The sequence below is a fragment of the Littorina saxatilis genome, linkage group LG4 (assembly GCF_037325665.1).
Source record: "Littorina saxatilis isolate snail1 linkage group LG4, US_GU_Lsax_2.0, whole genome shotgun sequence".
Lineage (NCBI taxonomy): Eukaryota > Metazoa > Mollusca > Gastropoda > Littorinimorpha > Littorinidae > Littorina > Littorina saxatilis.
The window spans coordinates 38,167,986-38,195,716 of NC_090248.1; the positions used below are offsets into that span (position 1 = coordinate 38,167,986).

The following is a 27,731-nucleotide window of genomic DNA, read 5'->3' on the forward strand; positions in this document are numbered from 1 at the left end:
GCCTTACCCAATGTAAAATGGTGAGCCGAACCGTTTCCACGGGAAGGAGTATGCTTTTAAGACCTCGAACAATCGGAGAAAACAAGACAAGGTTTCATATAACCAGGAGTTATAAAGTGGAAAGTAAGTTTACAGATTTGTTAAAGGTGGTCGTCTACATTTTTGCTTTTTTTCAATAATCTTATGGTTAGATTTCGATACAAAATTATGTCAAATGATGAATGAACCATGGGGAAAAAAATTATAGAAAAAAAAATATATGTAAAAAAAGATTTTATTTTTGGGTAGCGTGACTCACGCTTCCAATATTTTGTTTTCTGTTTGCTGAGAACATGTGCTTTGCCTAAAAATACTGACCAATCAAATTCATGTCACTATGCTTATAGCCACGCCCAAACAAGTGCAGCAACAGTATGACACTGGAGCGCTGTCCACGCTTTTTTTTAAACGCACGAAATGCACGGGATTTGAGAGAGTTTTGCGCTTGGCATTTTTCAAATAAGGATATCTTACTATGAGTACTACGCTGGAATACTACAATGAATTTTCAAACGGCTACACTGGCTTCGTCTTTCCTGATCGAAAGGGGGTGTTTGTTTGTTTGTTTGCTTAACGCCCAGCCGACCACGAAGGGCCATAGATCGAAAGGGGGTGTATTGTTGATATTTGTAGATAATAGACTCTGCATTTTAATGGTCAAATGGCGATTTCGGCATAAAAATGTAGACAAGGACCTTTAAGGGGAAAAGGTCCTAAAACAGGGGGGTTCGTAAAACGAAGGTTTCCCTGTATTCGTTATGTGGACCAACCTATGCGTAGGTTAATGTGAGGGTTAAATGGGGAACCTCATAAAACCCCTTCTTCTGTCCAGCAAGTATTTACATTTGACTCCTTTTCTCCTGAGTTTGATACCCGCATGCAAATGTCCAATCCATTTCCGTGACAACTCGCATTAGGGTGATGTGTACACGAAGATTTCCGCCCCCTTTCTCTCACTTCAAGTCTCTCTCTCTCTCTCTCTCTCTCTCTCTCTCTTCAGCCGTTCCCAGGTTCCACTAACTGAGCTGGAACGCGGCAGTATATATAACTGTTGCTTCCACATCAAGTGGCACACACCAATAAGCAAAGTAACAAACCGCGGCGGTGTCTTCCCCTGCCTCTCTATCTCGGTAAGGATGCTCCAAACCATCCCCCCCCCCCCCCCCCACTGCCTCTCCCCTCTCCTGACGGCAACGCCGCGGCAGTTATAGCCATCCTGAACCAAACAACGACATCGACCACCCCCCGCCCTCTTCCGCCCCTGCACATCCATTTTCGCTTCATCGACACACTCAAATAGAGGAAGCAGGGAAACGGCTGATGGTGGAAGAAGATGGAGGGAAAAGTGTAAACGGAACAAGGAGGAAAAGAGGGGGTAGTGCAGAGACATAAAGACAGACAGATAGGAGGAAGAACCCAGGGTTGCTAACCTTTGCCTCTTCACGCGACTACTAGGGTGAGCAAATCGTTTTCATCTTTGGAAGTGTGTTCCCCGGTTTTTGCTGAATGAACCGTTCCCGTTTTGTTTTTCTTTTGTTTGTTTGCTGAAAACTGTGCCGAGTGCAACGTGCTCGCGGTTCAGCGTGAATACACAATGCGATCAGCTGGCTGACAGCCCGTGTATGTGATGATGTGCATTATGTGACGGCGACAAGAATTACCTCTTCTGTGATGATGTGGTTCGTGTGACGCCGAAGGTTTACCAAGAGGAATTCTCTCACCAAGGAAAATCGAAGTTTGGGTCAGTAATCAGACGGACATTGATGGCATGACCTGACCCAAAACCCCCCTGTGGTGTCTGGCACGTGATGCGCGTGCTACCGACGACTGACTCGGTAAATGTTCCTGGAATTATGAGGTGAACATTGTTTGTATATCTAAACTAGGCGTATGAACTCTGAATAAACAGCAGTTTCGCCTAGAAATATCACAGTTCTGAACTGCTTTTCTCAATTCCGGGTACAGCGAAAACAACTAAAACATTTTTAACTGAGCTTGTCAACTGAGCAGCCGCTGCTAAAACAACAACAAAACCCCACACTGATTGGCGTAACGTTACTGGTGTCAAAGAAGCCGTTATTTTACGAATGAGATAAGAAAGGTCAGAGGTCTCTTTAGTATTGGGTAAAACGAAGTCTTGAGACCTCTGAGCACTGACCAACTTAATTGTTTCAAGGCATTGTGTTGAGGTAAACACACACACACACAGAAACAACCTTAAAGCTCTATAAGGGGTAGTACGAAATACTCCCCAACAGTAAAAAGCCAGCCAGAGATACCAGGGCAGGAAAACAGACATAGCTGTTCTCAGAGGACATTCTTTCCTGGCACGGACTCCTATACATAATCCACCAAAACACAAGAAAATTGGTTGATTAAAATCAACATGGCCGAAGCAATGTTTTCATAAAAGAAGCGGTATTGTCCGGGCACATGTTGAATTTGGGTTACATGTGTTGCAGAGTATTTGAAAATCCGTAGGCATAAAAACATGCAAAGAAGAGTGATAGGTCCCTGTTGTGAATATAGTCAAGTGGATAAATTGATTACTTATGTTTCACACTAGTTTTGCTGTTACAGCAGTCCCTCTCATGAACGGACACCCTTGGGCCAGTGCAAACCTGTCCGTACATTGCAGGTGGCCGGTCACGGGAGAGCCCCCCCTTCCCCATCACACACTCAGGCACACTGACGGACTGAGTGAGTCTTTGCTACTGGTGAACGAGCTCTACTTGTCCTAAAACAATAAGGTCAAACTACTACAACTTATAACTGAAAGGAAAAAAACTGTCCAGTAAAAATGACGTTAAATCAACGGTGTCAGAAAAAGAGAGATAAAAGAAATCCTCAAATTCCTGAGGATACAGGCACCCCATGAAAGCAGCCACGAACATACTCACAGAGGCACACATGCTTGTGCAGATACTTTGCAAAAATATGAATTGAAAACCTGCATAATTATGTGGTAATTTCTTTTTTGTGTGTGTGGCTTTATTGAATACTTCAGGCAGTGACTTTTCCCTGTCCAGTTTTCTCTTTCGTCTCTCTTACCCCTCGCTTACCCACCCCCCACACCCTTACCCTCCACTCCCTTTACCCAGCCCCGACAGCACAAATTTGTAATCTGCAAGGCAGAGTACACATTTTCTAAAAGGAAGACTACTCCTCTTCAATTATATCCAGAGATCTTCCAGCTGTCTCCACCATAAGCCAAGTGGTCGAGTCTGGTCCAAGCGTCCACAATGTCCGTGTGACGTGTGCTCGGTTGGTAGACAATCGCACTCAGAACTGCCGGTCAGCTTGTTGGTAACTGTAAAGGCCGTCCTTAAATTCAGCTTCAATTTTACTTTGCGAAGAAGTGTTACCAAAAATTCAGTGCCAAAAGTTCGTGCAGCAAGCTTTGTGAAGTCGACGTCCTCCATTTACTATCAGGCTTGAAGGAGAAGCGGGACATTGAGGGACAAAACACGAAGGAGGTGACAAAGATGATAAAGGATCAAAGTTTGGTGATCGGAAAGGCGGTCCAAGCGCATTGTTAGACAATCGCACACGGGCTTGGGTCGTGTGACCAAGGAGAAAGCAGAGTAGGAGGATCCAAGCTTGGCGATCACAGGGCTGGAAAAAAGGCACTGTGAAGTGTACTAAGCTGCTAGATTAATACACCCGGACATTCATCAACGCCTGGCTTTCTTTCTTTCTTTCTTTCTTTCTTTCTTTCTTTGGTGTTTAACGTCGTTTTCAACCACGAAGGTTATATCACGACGGGGAAAGGGGGGGGGGGGGGGGCGGGGAAGATGGGATAGAGCCACTTGTTAATTGTTTCTTGTTCACAAAAGCACTAATCAAAAAATTGCTCCAGGGGCTTGCAACGTAGTACAATATATTACCTTACTGGGAGAAACGCCTGGCTAGTGTAGGCAGCTGAGAAGGAGAGAAGGAGAGAAGAACGGAGTTAGAGAGAGGAAGGGGGGGGAGGAGGATCGAAACTTGCCAATCACAAAGATCCAAGCACCATAAAACTGCAGTGTGACATGTACTAGAGAACTGGGACAACAGCACACATACCTGGACAGTGCTTGAGACTAGGGAGGAGAAGGAGGGGTCAGGGAGAGAAAAAGAAAGAAAGCTGGGTGATAGCAGAAATCACATCAAGAACAAGGACAACAACAACAAGAACAAGATCAAGAACAACAACAAGTGTGACTTGTACTAGCCTGTAGCCTGGTTAGTGCTGGTCACACTAGGAAGAAGAAGAACAAGAAGCACAAGAACAAGAACAAGAACAACAAGTGTGACTTGTACTAACAGGTAGCCTGGTCAGTGCTCAGTGCTGGTCACACAAGGAAGAAGAACAAGAACAAGAACTAGAACAACAAGAACAACAAGTGTGACTTGTACTAACAGGTAGCCTGGTCAGTGCTCAGTGCTGGTCACACAAGGAAGAAGAACAAGAACAAGAACTAGAACAACAAGAACAACAAGTGTGACTTGTACTAACAGGTAGCGTGGTCAGTGCTCAGTGCTGGTCACACTAGGAAGAAGAAGAACAAGAACTAGAACAATAAGAACAATAAGAACAACAAGAACAAGAACAAAACCAAGGAGGAAACAGGAAGGGGGGAGTATATAGGATCGAAGTTTGGTGTGACGTGTACAAAACTGTTGGACACTCGCACACAGACCTTCGCCAGCGCTGCTGAAGAGGGAGAAGGGGGGACAAGGAAGAGAAGGAGGGTATATATAGGGAAGAAGGCAGGGGATCGAAGCTTGGCGGTGGCCGAGGCGGTGCCGTGGCGGTTCAACAGAGGGGGAAGGAGCATGAAAGTACACACCACGGACCAATACCACGCCATGCGAAGCCAGGGCAACGGCTATGTCACCAGTGGAAGGTAAGAGGGCTCGCCATTCACAAAATTCAATGTTTTCACAAATAAAAGGGTTATTGATCAATAAAGACCTTTTTTTCATTTATTATTTGTTTTGTTTTTCGTTTCGTTTTTCTCCCCCCCCCCCCTTTTTTTGTTGTTGTTGACCTGAACAGCTTTTAAAGCTATGGTTTATCTGGTTATTCTTGATATTCAACATGTTTTAATATTAATTTTGGTAGTGTTAAAACATTTTTTTTTTTAATGTATGGTTCTTATTATGGATTGACTTTATTTTTCATTTGTTAGTGTCAATCCTATGTTTCCTTTCTTCTGCATTTTTATATTTTCATTTTATTTCAGAACCACAACCTATAAGTTCTCATGCATTTATCAAGTCAAAAATAGTATTTGATCTTACTTTTCATCAGTTTTTCTTTACGTATTCCCTGAAACGTCGCTCTTCTGACTACAATAAATAGTGTCATCCACGTTAGTTTTTCTTGCCATGTTACCCATGTACTATATGTTCTGGTTCTTATCTTCTGTTAAAAGGCAGTATCGCAATGCTATGATTATATTCGACACTGTAGGAGACTCATAAATCCCTGTGTGTGACTCATCCGTGCTCAAAGCAGCACCGCCCTGATATGGCCCTTCGTGGTCGGCTGGGCGTTAAGCAAACAAACAAACCAAACCAAACCAAACTCATCCGTGCATACACATCATCTTTGATCTCTTCCCCAGGAGGTTGCGAAAATTGTCATTCTCAACATTAATTAACTTTTTTATTTTCTTTCGTTTTCTTGAACAACAACAGACAACAACCCCAGGAAATACAACTTAAACCTAGTTTGGCTTGATACACACATTATTTCGTCCCCATTATGCATGTCATCATTGCATTGCAGAAATTTAAAACAAGCAACCAAAAACTACTATCTAGAGGATACAACTGCAATTTGGCTAAAACAAAAAAGTTTGCAAAAGAAAGAGGACAGAAAATGACGTAAAAAAAAAGAGGAAAAAGTAGAGAAAATTGAGAATGTTTCCTTTAAATCAGCTTCTTACACACACACACACACACACACAAACACACACACAACACACACACACACACACACACACACACACATACATACCCCCCACCCCCACCCCCAACACACACACACAGGGTTAAAAAAATGATAACCGCTTCAGTTTTTATCTTCTCTGCCCTGGCAAAAGCAGGCAGACAATCTCCGTGCACGTAATGATTTTGTGGACGTCAGCATCTGGGGAATCAGTGGAAAACAAGGGAGACACATTATGGGGACAGGCAGGACTGACGCAGATAACAAGATGTCACTTCAATTTTTCTTTCCCCGTGAGCTAAACTTGGCTGCACACAGAAATGGGTTTTGAAACTGAATGGAAAGAGGGCACGCACACGCACGCACATACACGTTCATTCTGTCTCCCTGTCTATCTCTCTCTCTCTCTGCCTATGTTGTCAGTAACCGAGTTTGGGGAGATGTTTCCAAAAAATATAACTATTTTGATGTGATTGGAAACTCGTCAAAAAACAACAACTTTTTTCTTCTGGTTCAGCCATTTAAAATTGGATACACACACAAGCACACATACACACACTCGTCTCTCTCTCTCTGTCTGTCTGTCTGAAATCTGACTACTACTATGTACAGTTCTGTCATAACTTCTTTCGAGGTCTTTTAATTTGCTTTACCAACAAGGGACATACTTACAATTACAATTGATAGACTGTAATCTGAAAACATCCACTCGTCGGCATTATGCTTGTCTTGTCAACATATATTGCTATTTCATATTATGTTACGTGGATTTCCATTGGTCAATTGGGAAAAACTGAGCTCAGTGCAAAAGTGATATCGACGACATTTCCGTCAATATCAGTTTTGATATCGACGACCTCTTTATTGCTTCCCCACTTCAAAAACAAAAACACCTAAATTTAAAAACAAACAAATATATATGAAAGTGTGTGTGTGCAGTTCATTAGTACTGTTGCCAGTCGACCTCTAGAGTCTACATTGACTTTATTTTATTTTATCATTATCCGGCTTGTTATTAGCGTTGTTTTACGAGTTTATTTTGAAATTAATTGTTTTCCCTCTATTAGTCTTTCAAGTGTGCACAAATCAAAATCCGACCTATCTTGAAATTGTGTTTGTTCGTTTTGTGCTTACCCAGTTTATAATTAGTGTTTCTAATCAAAACTTATCGAAATCTGACATTTCATAAAATTGCATTTTTTCGGTTTATGCTATCTGTTGCAATCGTCATTTGACCTTTTCGCGTTGGATGCTGCTTCTAAGAAAAATCCACTTTCTTGCAACCTCAATGAACAGTTATTCAACTTTGGAGGACAGTGCGTAGGCTGCCATACCTACTGTCGGAACTTTAATTCTGAACGTGCTTCTCACTTCCGACTCGAGGCGCTATAAATAGACGGGGAAATGAGTTTCGATGAAGCACTATTTTTCCACATTTGACAGACATGCGAACTCTTGCAGCTGGGGCCTACGAAACAGTACGGTCAGACGTTCACAGTGGGAGGACGAGTGGAAAACTGAAGCAGTTTCTCCAGGGTCTCGCGTGCGTTTTGAACTTATTAGTCATCATCTAATCAGCTCATTTTTATCCATCCTCTATCTTTCAGGGCCACAAACGCGATCTCTTCACTCAAAATCTAATCAGCTTATTTGTTTACATCCTTTATATTTCAGAGACACCAACTCGCTGCTCACTACACTTAAATAGACAGTTGAGATTGCATTTCTGTAGACAGTGTATCGTTTGCGGAAAATGACACCTATGCACAGACACACAAAACTATTGACATATTTTGTATGTTATTCTTTCCTTCTTGGTTGTTGCTGATAAATGTCCCCTAGTTTCGAACGTTGCAGATTTGTGTTCCAGTCTTCCGAATACAGCTTTGATATATGGCATGCGCGATACGTGTCAAGTTTGGGTTTTTATCTCTCAAGTTTTACGGTTCTATCTGTCAGGGAAACCGTTATTTTTGTGCCATTAGACCCAAACACACACTATATTTATATTATATAGACGTTGCACCACGAGCAAGAAACTCACTCCCAGCGCAGTTTTCCCTCTTAACATGTTTAACGAACCAACTAAACATCAAACTGCGAACAAACAGTAATATAACCCCACTGGCCTAAATATAGCCCTCGCCAGACAGATCTAATTTTGGAAACAGAATAGCTCTATCTTATCTCATTTACCCCGGTAACAACTGGTTCATCTGATTTAATTTAGCCTCGGCTCATCTCTGTTGGCCACTAAACGGGGAAACGGCACGTTATATTCGTAGCACACCAGCATAATTCCCATTCCCATTTGTGAGGTCAGCTGGTTCGTAAAAATGAATGACTCCGGTTGCTTTTTTGTTTTGAGGGAATCGTTGTCATTAATAAATTTACAATGGGTTTCTTCCATTCACACACAGAGCACATTTAATGGTTTTGATGACAGTAATGGTAATATTACATTGGTGTTTTCCACAGTAACTGACCACTGTAATGCTCGTAATTATGGAACAATTGTCATGTGATAGTACTGCCAAAATCCTGAATCGTCATGTAAAAACATTTCGATGATAAAGATATCGTTAAAACCAATTCGGATTCCCTGGTTTGGTTAATTTAGATAAATGTACATTTAAAGTAACTGTGTTTGTCACTTTCAGGTTCACGGAGTCCTTTTTTTGCGTCTTTAATCAGAATGGGTGAATGGAAGAGTGGGAAAATAGGTACAACGAAGAGACAGAATCTCAAACAAGAGAGAGAGAGAGAGAGAGAGAGAGAGAGAGAGAGAGAGAGAGAGAGAGAGAGAGAGAGAGAGAGAGAGAGAGAGAGAGAGAGAGAGAGAGACTGACACACAATTAATAAATAAAAACAGCCCCTTTTACATGGGAAATAGGGGGAACGGCCCGCGATTCACACAGTTCACAGCGATAATTGTCCGTAACAAAACAATGCGACGTTGGTGAAACATTTGCCTCGGACTCCAATTCAGGTAATGTCAGTTCAATATTTTTGTGGCATTTTTCAACATCATTTCAGTTTGTCAACAACAAAATAAGGCTGTTTTCATGAGAGAGAGAGAGAGAGAGAGAGAGAGAGAGAGAGAGAGAGAGAGAGAGAGAGAGAGAGAGAGAGAGAGAGAGAGAGAGGGTGGAGAGAGAGAGAGAGAGAGAGAGAGAGAGAGAGAGAGAGGCAAGGGAGCAGAGCAAGTAAACTGATGCTCAATGAATTCCCTGACACACAACGCACACACGAGCGCTTACTCGCCTGCAATCAACACACAAGTGCGTGAGCAGAATACCTTGTGCTGATAAATGTTCAGCAACTTGGGAACGAACAGACTGTGCATCACAGTAGAACAACCTCAATGCTCGTGCAACACAGCTTGTGAAAGGTCTAAAGGGTTGGTCATCAGAAATCTTAAAGAATAATAGTTTTTGACTCACATGCGAAGCAAAAGTGAGTCTATGTACTCACCCGAGTCGTCCGTCCGTCCGTCCGTCCGTCCGTCCGGCCGTCCGGAAAACTTTAACGTTGGATATTTCTTGGACACTATTCAGTCTATCAGTACCAAATTTGGCAAGATGGTGTATGATGACAAGGCCCCAAAAAACATACATAGCATCCTGACCTTGCTTCAAGGTCAAGGTCGCAGGGGCCATAAATGTTGTCTAAAAAACAGCTATTTTTCACATTTTTCCCATTTTCTCTGAAGTTTTTGAGATTGAATACCTCACCTATATATGATATATAGGGCAAAGTAAGCCCCATCTTTTGATACCAGTTTGGTTTACCTTGCTTCAAGGTCAAGGTCACAGGAGCTCTTCAAAGTTGGATTGTATACATATTTTGAAGTGACCTTGACCCTGAACTATGGAAGATAACTGTTTCAAACTTAAAAATTATGTGGGGCACATGTTATGCTTTCATCATGAGACACATTTGGTCACATATGATCAAGGTCAAGGTCACTTTGACCCTTATGAAATGTGACCAAAATAAGGTAGTGAACCACTAAAAGTGACCATATCTCATGGTAGAAAGAGCCAATAAGCACCATTGTACTTCCTATGTCTTGAATTAACAGCTTTGTGTTGCATGACCTTGGATGACCTTGACCTTGGGTCAAGGTCACATGTATTTTGGTAGGAAAAATGTGTAAAGCAGTTCTTAGTGTATGATGTCATTGCTAGGTTTAGTTATTTGACCTTGACCCTGAAGGTCAAGGTCATGTACAGGTCAAGGTCAAGCATGTGAGTCGTATGGGCTTTGCCCTTCTTGTAATTCTTTGCAATCAACCGTGACCCCTGCGTATCCTTAGTGCTATTTTTCCGTGGAATAACCGAATGTCATTATTCGCTAAAGATGCCTGCGGGTTTCGTAGCCGCCTATTATCATATATCTTTTAGCTTTACACAGCGCTCTGCCGTGTCGCATAAACGAAGTTCCGTGTCGCGCGACACTGCGACAAGTTCCTACTCCTACTTTCTCACCAGCGCTCATTTTTATAGACGAGCAGCGGCAGGGTGACGACACACTCTCTCTCTCTCTCGGTCCTTCACACACACACGCGCACACACACACACGCACACACACACACACACACACATACACACACAAACACACACACACACGCACACAAACACACACACACATAGCATCAATGATGTGCAATGTTTACTGATTTTGGTGGGGGTTGAAGCGGGAACGCTTGAACAACGATGATAATCGTGTTGAGGTTTCCAATCAGATATTGCCTACAAACCACCTGCTCCGCATAGACGGATCAGTTCAACCACAGAGGAACTGCTCCCACGATATCAGCCTGCTTTGGTGTTGTATATAGAGAATACTACATGGCTTGCTGTGTCGTACCAGATTTACACGAGTTGTTTTTTTAAATATTGAACTGCGAGCGAAACGTCAGTCTACACTTGAACCCCTGGTTCATGCGCTACTATATTTTGATGGAAAATAAATCAGCTTTCACTTACAAATACGGCTAAAACCAGCAGAGCGATCGCTCAGGAACCAGACCTGTTTGTAACAGATAAACACGGTCTGAATTCACGTTTTTACATTTAGTCAAGTTTTGAGACGAGGGTCGTGGTGTGTGTGTGTGTGTGTGTGTGTGTGTGTGTGTGTGTAGAGCGATTCAGAGAAAACTACTGGACCGATCTTCATGAAACTTGACATGAGAGATCCTGAGTATGGTATCTCCAGACGTTTTTTTTTTCCATGTTTTTGATAAATGTCTTTGATGACGTCATATCCGGCTTTTCGTGAGGCGGCACTGTCGCTCTCATTTTTCAACCAAATTGGTTGAAATTTTGGTCAAGTAATCTTCGACGAAGCCCGGACTTTGGTATTGCATTTCAGCTTGGAGGCTTAAAATTTAATTAATGAGTTTGCTCATTAAAGTTGACATTAAAATCGATTTTTCGCAAACAGATTTAAAATTGATTGCATCGTATTCTTCATCACATTTTGAATCTAAAAATAATACATATGTCATGTTTACTCTTAAAATGTGATCACAATTAACGAAAATAGATTAATTAGTCTTACGATTAAAATTTCAGAAATCGATCCAAAAATGATTTCATCTTATTCTTTATCATTTCCTGATTCCAAAAACATATAGATATGATAGGTTGTATTCAAAACAAGCTCAGAAAGTTAACAAGAATACAGAAAAGCGCGCTTTCGTGCTTAGCACAATACGCTACCGCGCTAATCTGGCGTGTCAATATCACTACGTTTTGCACGTGGGAGGTGAGCGATTTCTTTCACGCGGGGATTGACGAAGCTGTTCTGTCTTGGTGAAACAAGAAGAGCAAACGCTCGATCGAGTCACTTTCGCAGTTCTGAATATTATATGAGGCATCAGATGGACAGGAAGAAATTGCCATTCACAACACAATGAGTCACGTTCACATAAAATTTGAGCCCGGTCACTTTTATAGTTTCCGAGAAAAGCCCAACGTTAAGTTGTGTGTTGCCGAACAGAAAAGGCTAGTTATCTCCCTTGTTTTTCTGATAACGTTCGTAAAAGGCTACAGATGTAAATACTTTGATGTAAAGAATAATCCTACAAAGTTTCAATCACATCCGATGAACTTTGTCAAAGATATAAAATGTCTAATTTTTCCTTTGACGCTGACCTGTGACCTTGAAAAAGGTCAAAGGTCAACGAAACCATCGTTAAAGTGTAGAGGTCATTGGAGGTCACGACTAAACAAAATATGAGCCCGATCGCTTTGATAGTTTCCGAGAAAAGTCCAACGTTAAGGTGGTGTCTACGGACGGCCGGCCGGCCGGACGGCCGGCCGGACAGACTAACACTGACCGATTACATAGAGTCACTTTTTCTCAAGTGACTCAAAAATACAGTGCGTTCAGTTTGATTCTGTGAGTTCGACAGCTTGACTAAATGTAGTAATTTCGCCTTACGCGACTTGTTCTCTTTACCTTTGCACTGACATGAACACATTTCCATTGAGATTTAAAGGCACAGTCCTTCCTTCGTTAACGAGTAGACTCGCCGTCTCAGTTCTGGCCAGGCTCTTACATGGGATAAGACCACTCGGACACATACCAAACGTTAAAAGCCAGGATGCTCTCTGTGCAGTTTTAGAACTTGTTGACGAATTCATTCCTTAAAAAGACGGACAGTACTGTTTTGTGTGTGTGTGTGTGTGTGTGTGTGTGTTTGTGTGTGTGTGTGTGTGTGTGTGTGTGTGTGTGTGTGTGTGTGTGTGTGTGTGTGAAATTAATTCATTTAAAAATTCCCTCTCCACAGAAAGCAGCTAAGATGCTTATTTTTGTTATGTGTCCAAGTGGAGGGGAGGTAAGTGGAGGGGAGGTAAGTGGAGGGGAGGTAAGTGGAGGGGAGGTAGGTGGAGGGGAGGTAAGTGGAGGGGAGGTAAGTGGAGGTCGGTCTTATCGAACGTAAGATCTGAGACAGTGAGCACAACTGCTTTTCACGGGAAGGATTGTGCTTTTAATGACAGAATAATGTACATCAACAGACAGAAAGAAAATCTCTGACGGAAGACCACACTACGTACGTTGCCTGCCTTCTAGTTAAGTTTCCTCCCTTCATACATTGGCAAACGGTCTCACCCATCCCTAGGCCCTGCTTGACTGAATGGCAGCTCGCTTTCCCAAGGAAAGGGCAGGCCGAATCACGGGATTATAGGATACTTCATCCTTTACTTGAAGATATATACATGTACCACAGGACACGTCTTCATATACATCACGTTAACCAGAAATGTCAGTTCGGCATTTTAACGTGAGCATTCTCAAAATACGACATTAAATCGGCAATACCAGAAGGCGTAAACCAGTTGGTACTAGGTTTAACCAGTTTCTGTCGTTACAATGACACTACAGCGTGTTTTGGACTCGGTTTGACTGCTTGGCAAAATAGACTGACCGATTTTTGTGAGTGCCAACATTCGAATTGTAAAGAAATGCCGATTTTGATCACGGCAGGCGTATTCTGTGAGAGCGCTACATCAGCACTCAAGCCTCAGACATAATAATTATGAGCGCTTCAGCTTTAAAAGCCGTGTATCCACTAATGGCTCTGCTACAGTGCATACCTTGGAAAGTGGCCATAACCTGGCAGTGAGGTACGGCCCTAATGACGCCACAGGCCCACACGCGGGCCAACAAGTTCTGTACCCCTGACGAATCTGATGTTTTCCCTTTTGAGGAAGGCAGCATAATCTCCCAGTATTGTACACCAGTAGGCTCATCTGCGAAGAGTCGACGAATTATCAAATTGTACAACAAGTACAGTGTCTTGATACGGCGGGGATGTAGCTCAGTCGGTAGCGCGCTGGATTTGTATCCAGTTGGCCGCTGTCAGCGTGAGTTCGTCCCCACGTTCGGCGAGAAATTTATTTCTCAGAGTCAACTTTGTGTGCAGACTCTCCTCGGTGTCCGAACACCACCGTTTGTACACGCGGCAAGCACAAGACCAAAAGCGCACGAAAAAGATCCTGTAATCCATGTCAGAGTTCGGTGGGTTATAGAAACACGAAAATACCCAGCATGCTTCCTCCGAAAACGGCGTATGGCTGCCTAAATGGCGTGGTAAAAAACGGTCATACACGTAAAATTCCACTCGTGCAAAAAAACAAAACACGAGTGTACGTGGGAGTTTCAGTCCACGAACGCAGAAGAAGAAGAAGAAGAAGAAGTGTCTTGATACAATCTGATTATTAAAGGCACAGTCCTTCCCGTGTAAAAACAAAGTTCGGCTCACCATCTCAGATCTGCCCAGGCTTGGGATAAGACCATCCCTTTACTTAGTTTGTTTGTTTGTTTGTTTATTTGTTGCTTAACGTCCAGCCGACTACGCAGAGCCATATCAGGACGAGGAAGTGGGGGATGAAGGGGGCCACTTGTCAAGCGATTCCTGTTTACAAATGCACTCATGTACAACAAAAAATCAACACCCTGAATGCTGTGATTTAGAATTTTCAGATGAATTTCTTTCTTAAAAAGCCGCAATTAGTGGCTTTTACGAAATGAATTGATAAACAAAAATGCGCAGTGCTGGTTTTTTTTGGGTTTTTTTTTCCAAACAATTTTATTCAAATAAATAACAATTAACAATATCTCATACAATGAATTAAATACAAGTTATCGAGTACAACAAGCTAACTTTTTTTTTAACGTTTTGTTCTTCGAACACTCACACAAAATTTCGTTATCTGTAACTGCCTATTAAAAATACTTTCCAACGGTAAAAACGAATTTGTTTTTTTATATATACTAACGCACATCTTTCCGATAAAGATAATGTGGTTCAATTTATACATAGTTGCCTTTTACACCATTACAAAATGCATACCAAATAAAACATCACTAACTTTCAAAACAATCTTAATTTCTAAAGTACGAAATATAAATTCTTCAATAAACTTCCAGAATCAACCGGGTATTCAAAAAAGAAGTGTTCAATGAAATCAGTTACATCACAACAGTAATTACATTTATTAGTTTCCGTTACTTTCATTTTACACAGGAGAATGTTGGTCGGATAAATGTTGTGCATAATTTTCCAGTGTAAAACTCTTAATCTAGTCTCTTGTGTTGACTGATAGGCAACTATCCAAGATCGTTCATCAATTTCTACATTAAACTTTCTCTTCCAAAATCCTCCGGAACATGGTACATCTGTTTTCATATTAATAATCTCTTTCCTATATTCTCTGGCACTTAACACATTGTTGCCGTTAAACAGTGGTAAGGTAATACAAACATCATCAACATTTTTCCTCATAAATAATGACACAGCAGCTTTTACAACATTATATTCAAGAATTCGGTTTGGCGAATATCCAATCAAATCACATATATCTTGATATGATAATATGGTCTCCCGAACGTACAATGTCAGTTAATACCAATACACCTCGTTGTATCCAACTTTCAAAAAATAAAATTTTGCCACTACACGTTATGCATGCATTATTCCATAATAAAGTCGGCCCGACTGTCCCACGATCGTTGTGGTTATTATCCAGCCAATATTTTAATACTGCTTTCCAAAAGTGTGATTTCACTAGGTCTAACCCTTTAAATCTTGCACTGTTTACATTCGATAAGAAGCATTCAAAATGCTTTCGAAAACGCAAATACATGTTTTGGTTTTCAATTTAACACCATGACTGCTTGCTTTGGTGAGTTTGATTTTTGATCAATTAATTTCTTTGAAAGCAACATGACTGAAACCGCAAGGCTCAGAAACTCTGTACTCAGTGACTCTACACCAATTTCGCTTGCGTAACCTACATTTGAAAAATGATCGAAAAGTCATGAGGTCCCGATTCGATGTTGCTAAGCGCACACACCATGCGCCTGTGTCTTCACAGTACGCACAGTCAGCACGTTCCGACCCTTGCAACGTGTGTCACAGTAACTTAGCATACAACCAGACCAGCCACCCTCATGTGCCTGTACTTGCACAGTCCATGGAACACGTTCAGCACGTTCGGACCCTTGTAATGTTTGTCACAATACCTTAGCCTAAAACCGTCATCCTGCGCCTGTACTTGCACACTATCTGGAACACGTTCAGCACGTTCGGACCCTTGCAATGGTTGTCACAATACCTTAGCCTAAAACCGTCATCCTGCGCCTGTACTTGCACACTATCTGGAACACGTTCAGCACGTTCGGACCCTTGCAATGGTTGTCACAATACCTTAGCCTAAAACCGTCATCCTGCGCCTGTACTTGCACAGTACCTGGAACACGTTCAGCACGTTCGGACGCTACTTTTGCCAGAACTCAGTCCTACCTGTGATTCACGAGATAGCCTATCCACCCAAGCGCTCCGGTACGGAACAAATACCTCCAGCGAAAGCGAGCGAGCAAAGGTGATTCTCTGGCAGCACTCCACTGTGCCAAGATTCTACAAAGATGATTAATACTGGCACCGCTCTAGGCCACGACCTGAGTCCACTGCAGGAATGATGATGTGTAAAGGGTGAAAGCTACTGCATGTAAACCGTGACAGGGGCTGAAGGGTAACGCCAAGACGGCAAAGAGAGTGCAAGTTATAATCTACAGTGCATGAAGAGGAACAGATAAACTGAACTTCGAGAAACTTGGTAAGGTTCCTGCTTCTCAAGAGGGACGGTTCCAAAGTGTGTGTAGAAAAGAATGGTGGTTTGTTCTTGGAGGAGTGAGCTTTCTGATGTTCTGTGTGTGTAATGCTATATCGAAACAGATGATGATAGCTTCTTCTTGAGGCATAAAATCACGTTACGCTGCGCGAGATATTGTGTGACTTCTGTGTGTGAATTCTACACCTGCCACGACGTACTCTTTATAACGGAGTCGACATAATTGTTACGGGTCATGAAAAATTACGAGCGTGTGCATCTGCAGTAAAACCGAGCGTCTAATGTTCAGGTAGTGAGTTGCATGCGTTGCTCCGGCAGTGTGTGTAGTTGTACCTAAAGGTAGGTGGTCCGTACTCACCTCGGGAGGTATGTGTACCTGCGCAGGTACACACACCTACCATCAGTTACCAGTCTGACCTTCAGTGCAGAATGTTCTGGAATAACTACCAGACGTTAAATTACCCTCTGCTCCCTACGCTTGTTTCAAAGATAAACGAGTTTCTGACATTACTCAAAGTTCAAGCGAACCCATCCATCATCTTTTGCGATCTGTTTACTCCGCTATAGGGGGTGTGTTATACGTAAGACGCAGCGTAGTGATGTGGTAGAGGTAAGTTAGGGTCAATGACATTGACTTTTCATTTCAATTCTGCACATTGCGCTGCTCAAGTGATGCTCTGTACTCGATTCTTATTCTTGCTCATCACTTCCCCTCCCAAATCTGTTTACTCCCAACCTTATCCTCGACATTCCGCCCCCCCGCCCCCCCTCACATCCCCTCCTGCTTACCTCATAAGAAAAGTAAATAAATAAATGTCAATCTCAGCCAGGAGTCCTCTCACCAAATCTGTTTATCTCTTTAAAACAAACAGTTTTCTCAAGACCCTTGCCCTACCCTCTTGTTCTCTTTTATAAAACATAAACTAAATAGATAATAAACAATCGGGGAAAAATAAAAATAATACAGGACAGAGAAAATGGAACCCTAGCTACGCGTCCAACAAAATCGGCGTACACAAAATAATCAATACATTTTCAATCATGCCATGCATCCATATCCTATAAAAACATCTACTTCAAATGTGCTTAGTCTGGAAACAAGTCCAGCACTGGTTCCAGATAGTTCTGGAGTTTTTAGCATCACGGTGAACTTTTTCCTCTCTTTAATCTAAAAGTTCAAGCCGTATCGTACAGGATCGACCATTTTACACTCTCTACTCTCTAAAGCTCAGGCTCTCCGCTACAAAAGCCGTGATAAGATTACAACCAGAGACTGACATCACGCAACTAATCAGACGATTGGGTTTGTTTCCAACGTACTGCCAACTGTCTAGAGAGTTCTCAGAATAACGAGGAGAAGAGAAGAAGAAGGAAAGCGAAGAAGAAGAAGGAGGAGGAGGAAAGAGGGGAGAACAAAAAAGGGAGAGAACAAACGGAGATGGAAGTAGTGGCTGAGAAGAAGGATACAACAGGTTGGGGTGGCAGCAGAAGAAGGAGAAGAGACGATAGAAGAAAAGAAAGAGAAAAAGAACAGAAGAGAGAAGTAGAGAAGAAGAAGAAGAAGAAGAAGAAGAAGAAGGTTGGGATGGCAGCTGAAGAAGAAGAGACGATAGAAGAAAAGAAGGAGAAAAAGAACAGAAGAGAGAAGTAGAGAAAAAGAAGAAGAAGGATATAACAGGTTGGGATGGCAGTTGGGGGAAGGAAGGAAGGAGGGAAGGGGGGGGGGGGGGTGGCTTGCTTCTTTCTGGGCGTCGAACTGCAGTCTTCATTACTATGTCAAACGAGCATAGCTGGCAAGATTTACGCATTGTTTTTGGCCCTGGCGTTGGAACACACTGTCCAAACACAGAAGGCTTAGTACACAGTACACTTGCACCCTCGTAAATGTACAGGAAAGTCGCATCTAGGTCAAACAGAATCGGCAACTGTTTGAAAAAGCCGCCTCTTATCATACAGACAAGGCGTACACTTAAAGGCTGCCATATTCGTAGCGTTCATTAATTAATTCATATTGTTTACATGTGCCAATCATGTTATAAACTGTACCTAAGGGGATATAATAACGATTGGCTTTCGAACACAGAAAAAATTATTTCAGTATTGCAAAGTGGTGTTGATAGTGTCGAATGTAAACAGAACAGTCTCAAACGCCATCTTTGGTTTACGAAACGTCACGAAGTGACATCAACGGTCTAAAAATAGCCCAAGTCCGGGAGAACTGTTGCTAAACAATGCAATAAAGAATTAATTATTTCTCGTAATTGGTAAGGACTTCAAACCTAAAACTTTGCAGGAAGCTTAATTTATACATCCCCGCAACGATGGGAAAAGCCCTGGAAGTAATTAAACTAATTAAATAGGACTATGTCAGCCTTTAAACATAATACACTGCAAAAACATATATATTCAAAGATAGTGTTTGAAAAAGCACTTTTTACGGACAAGACGTACGCTTAAACGCAAAAAAACACTGAAAAACGTGACAGAGCATAGTATGAAATGAGACTGAATATCTTAGGGCATTACTAAGCAACTCAAAGCTAAATCGTTCTTCTCTCATCAGAAATTGGACAATAATAAATACACCATACGCAAACAACCGAAAATACATGTACAACATTAATATAAATTGCTCGTGTAAGGTAAAGGATGAGGGAATTGATAGGGAATTAATTACATTTCTCCACGAAGAGCGCAGACAATGTGTCCCAAAAGCAAATAGATAAAATGAAATAAAAATACATAAATAAATAATCTGCAAACCATGTGACCTACTTCTAGTGGGGTATCTGTGTCAGGTACTAACGAAGCCACAGGAGGCCAGGTGTTTAGCTCATCGCGATCAGACTCAGCAGTGGCCTTTCCCTGTGCCTCCTAGTCTAGCGTACTCGTAAACACACTTGCCCGAATGAAAACAGCGCATCCCGGTGCGAATCTTGCCAAAACTCAGGTAACGCCACAGATTTGGTAATTCGTTTTATTGTGCCATTCCGACACACCCCGTATAAAAGGAAGAAGAAGAGGAGAAAGAAATTACTTTATTTTTTACCTGCTGCGCTCTGTGATGCTCCCGTTGAGTGAGATATAAGTGTCAGAGTAAGTTTAGTGGTAGCATAAGCATGCACCGTGTAAAATAATAATAAGGGTATTACTATTTACAGGGCGCAAATCATAAAATAGTTCTAAGCGCCTAAAATGAGGGGGAAGAGGAGAACTTGGTATAATTCTCACAGTTTTACGCCCAGAAGAGCTCAGGATGAAGTGTAACAGTGACTTAAATCGAGACCAAAATTCTGTGTGTGTGTAAAAAAATGACATTCAGAGATAACCAGTGTGGAAGAGAAAGATTATGACATACACGCCGGGGCAATCTGTACGCCACAAAAAGGCGCTGTGTTGTACGGCATCGAAGGGTTTGGGGGCTCTGTGGAAGCCTCCAAAATCAAACCGCTAACACAGATTATTCATATTGTATTGTCTAAAGCCACTAGGTCCGCCAACAGAAGTGATTCCATTCGTCAAAACTCTAGTCACATCTGACAGAGTACTCTCAATAATCAATAATTTCATTTTTGGTGTTGTGTTGGAAACCTTTCCATGTTGGTCTGTTTGGGGTTCAAGCCATTCATGTATCAGTGTTCCAGAGCAGAGACTCCGCGCTTGGTACTGCCTAAGACGAGTGTCGATTTTCAACTGTCATTTCTTCCAGGTTTAAACAAATGTGATCGTTGCAACAACGTGTGCCACTTACATAGCGAAACGTCATAAATCGTAGTTGGTCATCCCTGGACAATACCTTTTAATTTCTACGCCCTAATATAATTATATACTCAGGCTTAGCTGTTTTTGGAGAGTTTACCCTCGAGGGTACACCAATGCACCGAAGCGTCTGATTTTCAGTTCAAAACATATGGCGTTTTGTTAATGATTCTGCGAAGAGTGCTACTGTACTTCAAATACGACTTTCAATATCCATGAATGTAGCACGGCACTACATTCATGGATATTGAATATATATATCGTGTTACTTTTCATCAAGACATACACACAGAGAACTGTTGCAATACAAATAGCCCATTTGATAAATAAAATCAACAACAAAAATATACACGAATGTGTGTGCTGTAACTTCCACAGAACAAAATATAAAAAGAAGAGCAAACGCTCGATCGAGTCACTTTCGCAGTTCTGAATATTATATGAGGCATCAGATGGACAGGAAGAAATTGCTATTCACAACACAATGACTTGACGGATGACTGTTTGCGTTAGTGAGACTGTGTTTAGTATGCATTCTTATTCTTTTGATTGGAAATGAGTATTGTTACAACATAATTTCCATATGGATTAATAAATTTGAGTTGAGTTGAGTTGAGTTGACAATGAGTCACGTTCACATAAAATTTGAGCCCGGTCACTTTTATAGTTTCCGAGAAAAGCCCAACGTTAAGTTGTGTGTTGCCGAACAGAAAAGGCTAGTTATCTCCCTTGTTTTTCTGATAACGTTCGTAAAAGGCTACAGATGTAAATACTTTGATGTAAAGAATAATCCTACAAAGTTTCAATCACATCCGATGAACTTTGTCAAAGATATAAAATGTCTAATTTTTCCTTTGACGCTGACCTGTGACCTTGAAAAAGGTCAAAGGTCAACGAAACCATCGTTAAAGTGTAGAGGTCATTGGAGGTCACGACTAAACAAAATATGAGCCCGATCGCTTTGATAGTTTCCGAGAAAAGATATAAAATGTCTAATTTTTCCTTTGACGCTGACCTGTGACCTTGAAAAAGGTCAAAGGTCAACGAAACCATCGTTAAAGTGTAGAGGTCATTGGAGGTCACGACTAAACAAAATATGAGCCCGATCGCTTTGATAGTTTCCGAGAAAAGTCCAACGTTAAGGTGGTGTCTACGGACGGCCGGCCGGACGGCCGGACGGCCGGCCGGCCGGACAGACTAACACTGACCGATTACATAGAGTCACATTTTCTCAAGTGACTCAAAAAGAGGATAGAAAAAATAGTACAGCTGTGGAAACAGTGCGTGACAATCGAAAAACAAGGTGCACTAATTACAGCGAGACTTTGATCATTAGGGAAGAATCCAGCGTCTAGTGGCGGTGTGACAGCAGATTTATCAAGCTATGCACGAACTGATGAACTTTCTTTCTTTCTTTCTTTATTTGGTGTTTAACGTCGACTGATGAACTAATAAAGCTGAACTTAGTGAACGTATTCGGCAATCAATGAATTCATCAAGCGATGCACGAACTCAATCAATCAATCAATCAATATGAGGCTTATGTCGCGCGTATTCCGTGGGTACAGTTCTAAGCGCAGGGATTTTTTTAATTAAAAAAAAAATAATTATGCAATTTATATCGCGCACATATTCAAGGCGCAGGAACTGATGAACTAATAAAGCTGAACACAAATGTAAGGGGGAAAAACACAATGCGACAAATATGTGTGCTCTTTGATAACAAACCTCTTTGCGCAAGAAACAGATTATTTGCGTAGTTCGCAGTAAAACTTAAAACAACAAAAACCAAACAAACCGTATAAATATTCTACAGCCTATTCATGAGCAGGTGTGTGTGTGTGTGTGTGTGTGTGTGTGTGTGTGTGTGTGTGTGTGCGTGTGGTGTGGTGTGTGTGTGTGTGTGTGTGTGTGTGGTGTGGTGTGGTGTGTGTGTGTTGTTATCAATACAGGATCTTTGTAGCAGCTTCATATGCAAATGAGTAATTATCCTCAAAGTTCTGCTCCTCCTCACACTTCATCCCATTTCTGCTATCTATCATTCCAACCTCCAGTTACGTGCCCCGCCGCCACTCCCCCCCCTCCCCCCCCCCTAATATTGCTCGCGTAATCAGTTCCTGGGTTCATGAAAATATTTTAATGTCGGCAGTGATAAGAGTTAGCCGAGCCCGATGTTGGCATGAGCAGAACACTGAAAGTCATTAGAACAATGAAATTCCTCCGAGGTAGGAAAAACACCCCCGTTGGTCAAAGGGAAATAACCATTCTCACTGCCACCAACTGAAAAGGTTATTTCCCTTTGACCATTAATATGTGCCTCTATAAGTCCTTGTAGAATCTTAATCCACCAATAACTCCCTAACCGTGTGTTTGACTGGTCCCAATTTTTGTAAGGACCGTCTCAGGAATGTATAGAACCTGTTCACCAAGTTTGGTGACGATCGGTCCGTTCATTCTTGAGATCTATATGCGAACACAAACACACACCCAAACAAACAAACAAACACATCAAGCGAATCCTATACACACCCCTATACCGGGGGTGTAACAATGAAAACAGCAGGACAAGAAGAAACAGAGGCATCATTTAAATCAAATAATATAGCAAAAGCACAATGATTATTCATCATTAATTATGTCTTTTCCGCAGTAAGTAAATTATTAACAAATATGCAATACTGTGTTTGAGCCTGCTGTGCAATCGTCATGTTCATTTCGGTCATGTTATGGTGTCAAAAACAACCTATAAATTAACAGAGAATAGTATGTTCCCAGCATGGGAGTAATAATAATCTTTCTCACGTCTGTCGTCCTCACAATCCGCTGATTTCAATATTGTGGTGACAGAAGAAAGGAGTATCAACACACTATTTGACAAGTAATGCATCAACACATCAACAAACTATTTGACAAGTAATGTATCATCACATCAACACACATGTTGACAAGTAATGTATCAACACATCAACACTCTATTTGACAAGCAATGTATCAACACACTATTTGACAAGTATTGTGATCTAGTTTTGCTGCGCGCTGTGCGAGGTTTATACCTGTTGTGACATTTCTAAAACGACACTTGTAAGTAAAAGTACGTTCGACCTCCGGACGACGGTTTACATTTTGACTACATTTGGCTTGAGGATTAAGTATAACATTCACAATCAAACGCTGGAAAAAAAAATTGGTTGGAACTTTTACCAAGTTTTCTGAGACCAATCAAAACATCAACCAGCGATTACATTGTGTAAAAGTACTGACGTCATCAGTGGTGATCTGCATAAGTGTTTTTGATGACGTCAGGATGGGTCTGGCCGACAGGGAAAACAAGCAGGGCTACGTGTCTATTCTTCACTCATCGGCAGACACGTTCTCCGAGCCTATCGTCGGTGTTCACGACTATGCTCCACATTATGGGTAAGACTGCAACCGTCAATTCAATTGTTTCGACTTTGAACTTTAAGTTAGTTCAGCAAACCTCTCTCTCTCTCTCTCTCTCTCTCTCTGTCTCTCTGTCTCTCTCTCTCTGTCTCTCTCTCTGTCTCTCTCTCTCTCTCTCTCTCTCTCTCTCTCCGTTTTTCTGTGGGGTTTCGATCTTTCTGGCAGCCATTGTAATACTCGCTCTCTCTCTCTCTCTCTCTCTCTCTCTCTGTCTGTCTGTCTCTCTCTCTGTCTCTCTCTCTGTCTCTCTTTCCGTTTTTCTGTGGGGTTTCGATCTTTCTGGCAGCCATTGTAATACTCGCTCGCTCTCTCTCTCTCTCTCTCTCTCTCTCTCTCTCTCTCTCTCTCTCTCTCTCTCTCTCTCTCTCTCTCTCTCTTTAGATTGCAACCCTCCCTCCTTCTCTCAGAGGAATCGCGAGATGTTTAGTCTCCCGGTTGCACGTGCCAGCGGGCGACAGCACAGGTGTCTTTCCATCAAGCGCTGTAATAGGCAACACACGACGTCGCTATAACTCTGCCCGCGATTACCAACCCACTCTGCCTTTTTGCCCATCCTTTGTCGTGCTGCGACTTTCTATAAGACTGGACCGCTCCCTTGTATCTGCACTGGCAATGTATAAATTTGTTTACCTTCATTCCAGAAGCGTCTACTTCCAAACAAGGTAAGTCGATGTCATTTGTCTTCAGATGTTTTATCAGTACAGTACAAGTCATCGTAGTCGTCTCTCACTTTCAAAACTAAATACGCAGTATTCGAGAATTTTCGGTTAAGATTTTGTGAGTAATGCCGTTGTTATCATCATAATCATCGTCACCATCTGTCGACATGTATACAAGCCCATAGTCGGCTTTCTTACCGTTCAAATATGTTGTCTGTCGTCGTTGTCACGCCACCCCTGAACTACTAGCAAATACAAAGGGATATACTCCCAATACCCATCTGGACTTGTTTTGTCCATTCTGCAGAAATCTCACCCGAAGATGAGACGCCTATATTATTTCATACCTTAAAGTATACGTCGCTGCCTTGTTTGGTTTCATTACAGATGATTATGCAATACAAGGAGGGGCCCAGGTTTATTTATTATACCAACAAACGCCGCGGTTTACAGCATAATAATGAACACAGCAGTGTAATGAAATGATTATTTTGCATCGATGGTTTTTGTTTATTTTTGATTATTTTTCTGTTCTATGCAGGTTATTTACGACTATGTATATTGTCACAGTTCTTGAGCCGGATGCGTGTGTGTGTGTGTGTGTGTGCAGGGCCGGACTAGGTAAGTAGAAAGGGGGGGGGGTTACAGATGGGGGTCCAGGGGGCAAAGCCCCTTGGTGGGGGTCCAGGGGGCGAAGCCCCCTGTGTGTGGGTTGCAAGGGGGCTTCGCCCCCTTGAAGCTGAACGTTTTTTGATGTTTCTGGAGGGAAAGGAAGCCTCTCCTTGAACGAAAAAGGTAAATTCGACAGCAAGCTGTATAGGCAATGAATCAGAATCAGAATCAGAATCAGAATTTATTGTCATTAAAGCACAGAGCCTATTGACATATACAAGATACATAAGTACAAGAAAAACTGTACATAACATACATGTAATACAAAACCAAGTGGAACAGGGTGAACAAAGAGGACCTGAACTGAGATGAGCATAAGTTATTGAGGACAGTCGGAAGACGCATTGTATCTGCGTAGTTGAAAACAATCGCACACATATTTTGCCAATTGCCTTTGGATGTCGCTGTCAGTAAACAAAGAACTGACTCTTATTTCATCACTGCCGGTGGAAGTATTCGGTAATAACTGTTGCCTGAGATGAGCATACATTGTACACGAATCAAGGAAGTGAAGTTCATCCTCCACCACTCCACAGTTTCTGCATAGTCTTGTACAATGAAGAGATGAGGGGGTGAGAGGTGCGATTTCTCCTCGGATTTCATGATCCAGATGCAACACCCCCCCCCCCCTCCCTCCCTCAAAAAAAATGCGTTTGGGAGGTACATGCTTAAGCCAGGGGGGGGGGGGTGCGCAACCCCTATAACCCCCCCCCCTAGTCCGGCCCTGGTGTGTGTGTGTGTGTGTGTGTGTGTGTGTGTGACAGAGAGTGAGAGAAAGGTGACAGGGAGAGAAAGAACCAGAGAGAGAGAGAGAGAGAGAGAGAGAGAGAGAGAGAGAGAGAGAGAGAGAGAGAGAGAGAGTGAGAGAGAGAGTGAGAGAGAGAATCGGAGGGAGAGAGAGAGAGAGTGTGTGTGTGTGTGTGTGTGTGTGTGTGTGAGAGATGTTTTTTCGTGTTTCTTGCATACATGTATAATCTATTTGTAACGGGTCAGTTGGCCAATACAATACATTTTCTGCGTTCTGAGCTAGCTGGGGTAGTTTCTCTTTCCGTTTTTTGGGGGGGTTTCGATGATCTTTCTTTGAGACATTGCAATATTCTCTCTCTCTCTCTCACACACAACTCCTTCAACGTGTGACAAAAAGTCAGGTGTAGGCTACGCTCATTCAAAGGAAGTAATCTGCGCTCCATGCAATTTGATACGAGAAGAACCCTTGGTTTTTTTTACAGACAAATCCAAAATCAAAGAGACTAAAAAGATTTTACAGACAGAGATTTAATTTCCACTCGGACTTTACCGAATAAAATTGCTTCTTTATTTTTCAACTTTCTTTTACTGACACAATGGGAACCATTTCTAAAAAATTAGGACACCAAACAAAAAAGCTCGATTTAATTTTGCAAACAACCTCGACCAGCAACTTCAAATTAAAAAAAAGTTATCAAACTTTAAAAACAACAAACAAACAACAACAATCGTTGCAATTTGAGATTTTATTATAACGGTGTTATTTTTCTTGTTATTGACAGTCAGAGAGACGTTCTTTTCTTTCTTTATTTATTTGGTGTTTAACGTCGTTTTCAACCGTTCAAGGTTATATCGCGACGGGGAAAGAGGTGGGGGGATGGGATAGAGCCACTTGTTAATTGTTTCTTGTTCACAAAAGCACTAATCAAAAAATTGCTCCAGGGGCTTGCAACGTAGTACAATATATGACCTTACTGGGAGAATGCAAGTTTCCAGTAAGTCAGACAGACAGGCATACAGAAAGAGAAAGATAAACACAGAGACAGAGACAGAGAAAGAGAGAGAGAGACAGAGAAAGAAAGAGAGAGAGGGAGAGAGAGACAGACAGACAGACAGAGACAGACAGACACAGACAGACAGACAGAAAGAGAGAGAAAAACAGAGAAAGAGAGAGACAAAGAGCGACATAGACAGAGAAAGAGAGCGCGTGGGCGCTCGAGAGAGAGAGAGAGAGAGAGAGAGAGAGAGAGAGAGAGACAGAGACAGAGACAGAGAGAGAGAGAGAGAGAGACAGAAAGAGAGAGACAAAGAGCGACATAGACAGAGAAAGAGAGCGCGTGGGCGCTCGAGAGAGAGAGAGAGAGAGAGAGAGAGAGAGAGAGAGAGAGAGAGAGAGAGAGAGAGAGAGAGAGAGAGAGACAGAGACAGAGACAGAGACAGACAGCGACATTGATACAGAGGAAGACAGATAGGGGGGGGGGGGGGGGGGGCAGAAGGTGGGAGCGGCGAGAAGCTGACAGCCAATTCAGCACAGTAGGTTTTTATGTACACATTCAGACTGCCATCAGCCATCTTCGCACTGGGACATCTATTCCATCTAGGACCAACAGTTACGCCACACACAATATAACTTTTCACTCCATTACGAGTATATATATGGGTTATTCTCCAGAGCTGTGTACCAGTGGAAACCATGTTACGAAGTTGACATTTCTTTAACTGAGACATTTTAAGCAGTCAAATTGATTTCTATAATAAGAACAGGTTCCATATATATTTCCTTGGCCTGCATATAAAGAATTAGAAATACTTGCATATTTTGTTTGTCTA

The 27,731-nt window shown here is 42.1% G+C and overlaps 2 protein-coding genes across 3 annotated transcripts in view; one reads left to right on the top strand and one right to left on the bottom strand.

The window, feature by feature from the left end:
- Positions 1–27,731, bottom strand: part of LOC138964673 (integrator complex subunit 13-like) — a 114,993-nt gene that overhangs the window by 48,386 nt on the left and 38,876 nt on the right. The window lies entirely within an intron of this gene.
- Positions 4,014–27,731, top strand: part of LOC138964674 (FMRFamide-activated amiloride-sensitive sodium channel-like) — a 47,077-nt gene continuing 23,359 nt past the window's right edge. Inside the window, exon 1 of the mRNA XM_070336696.1 lies at positions 4,014–4,928. Within this exon, the coding sequence (XP_070192797.1) occupies positions 4,858–4,928 (71 nt within the window). The 5' untranslated portion in view covers positions 4,014–4,857. The remainder of the gene's footprint in view (positions 4,929–27,731) is intronic.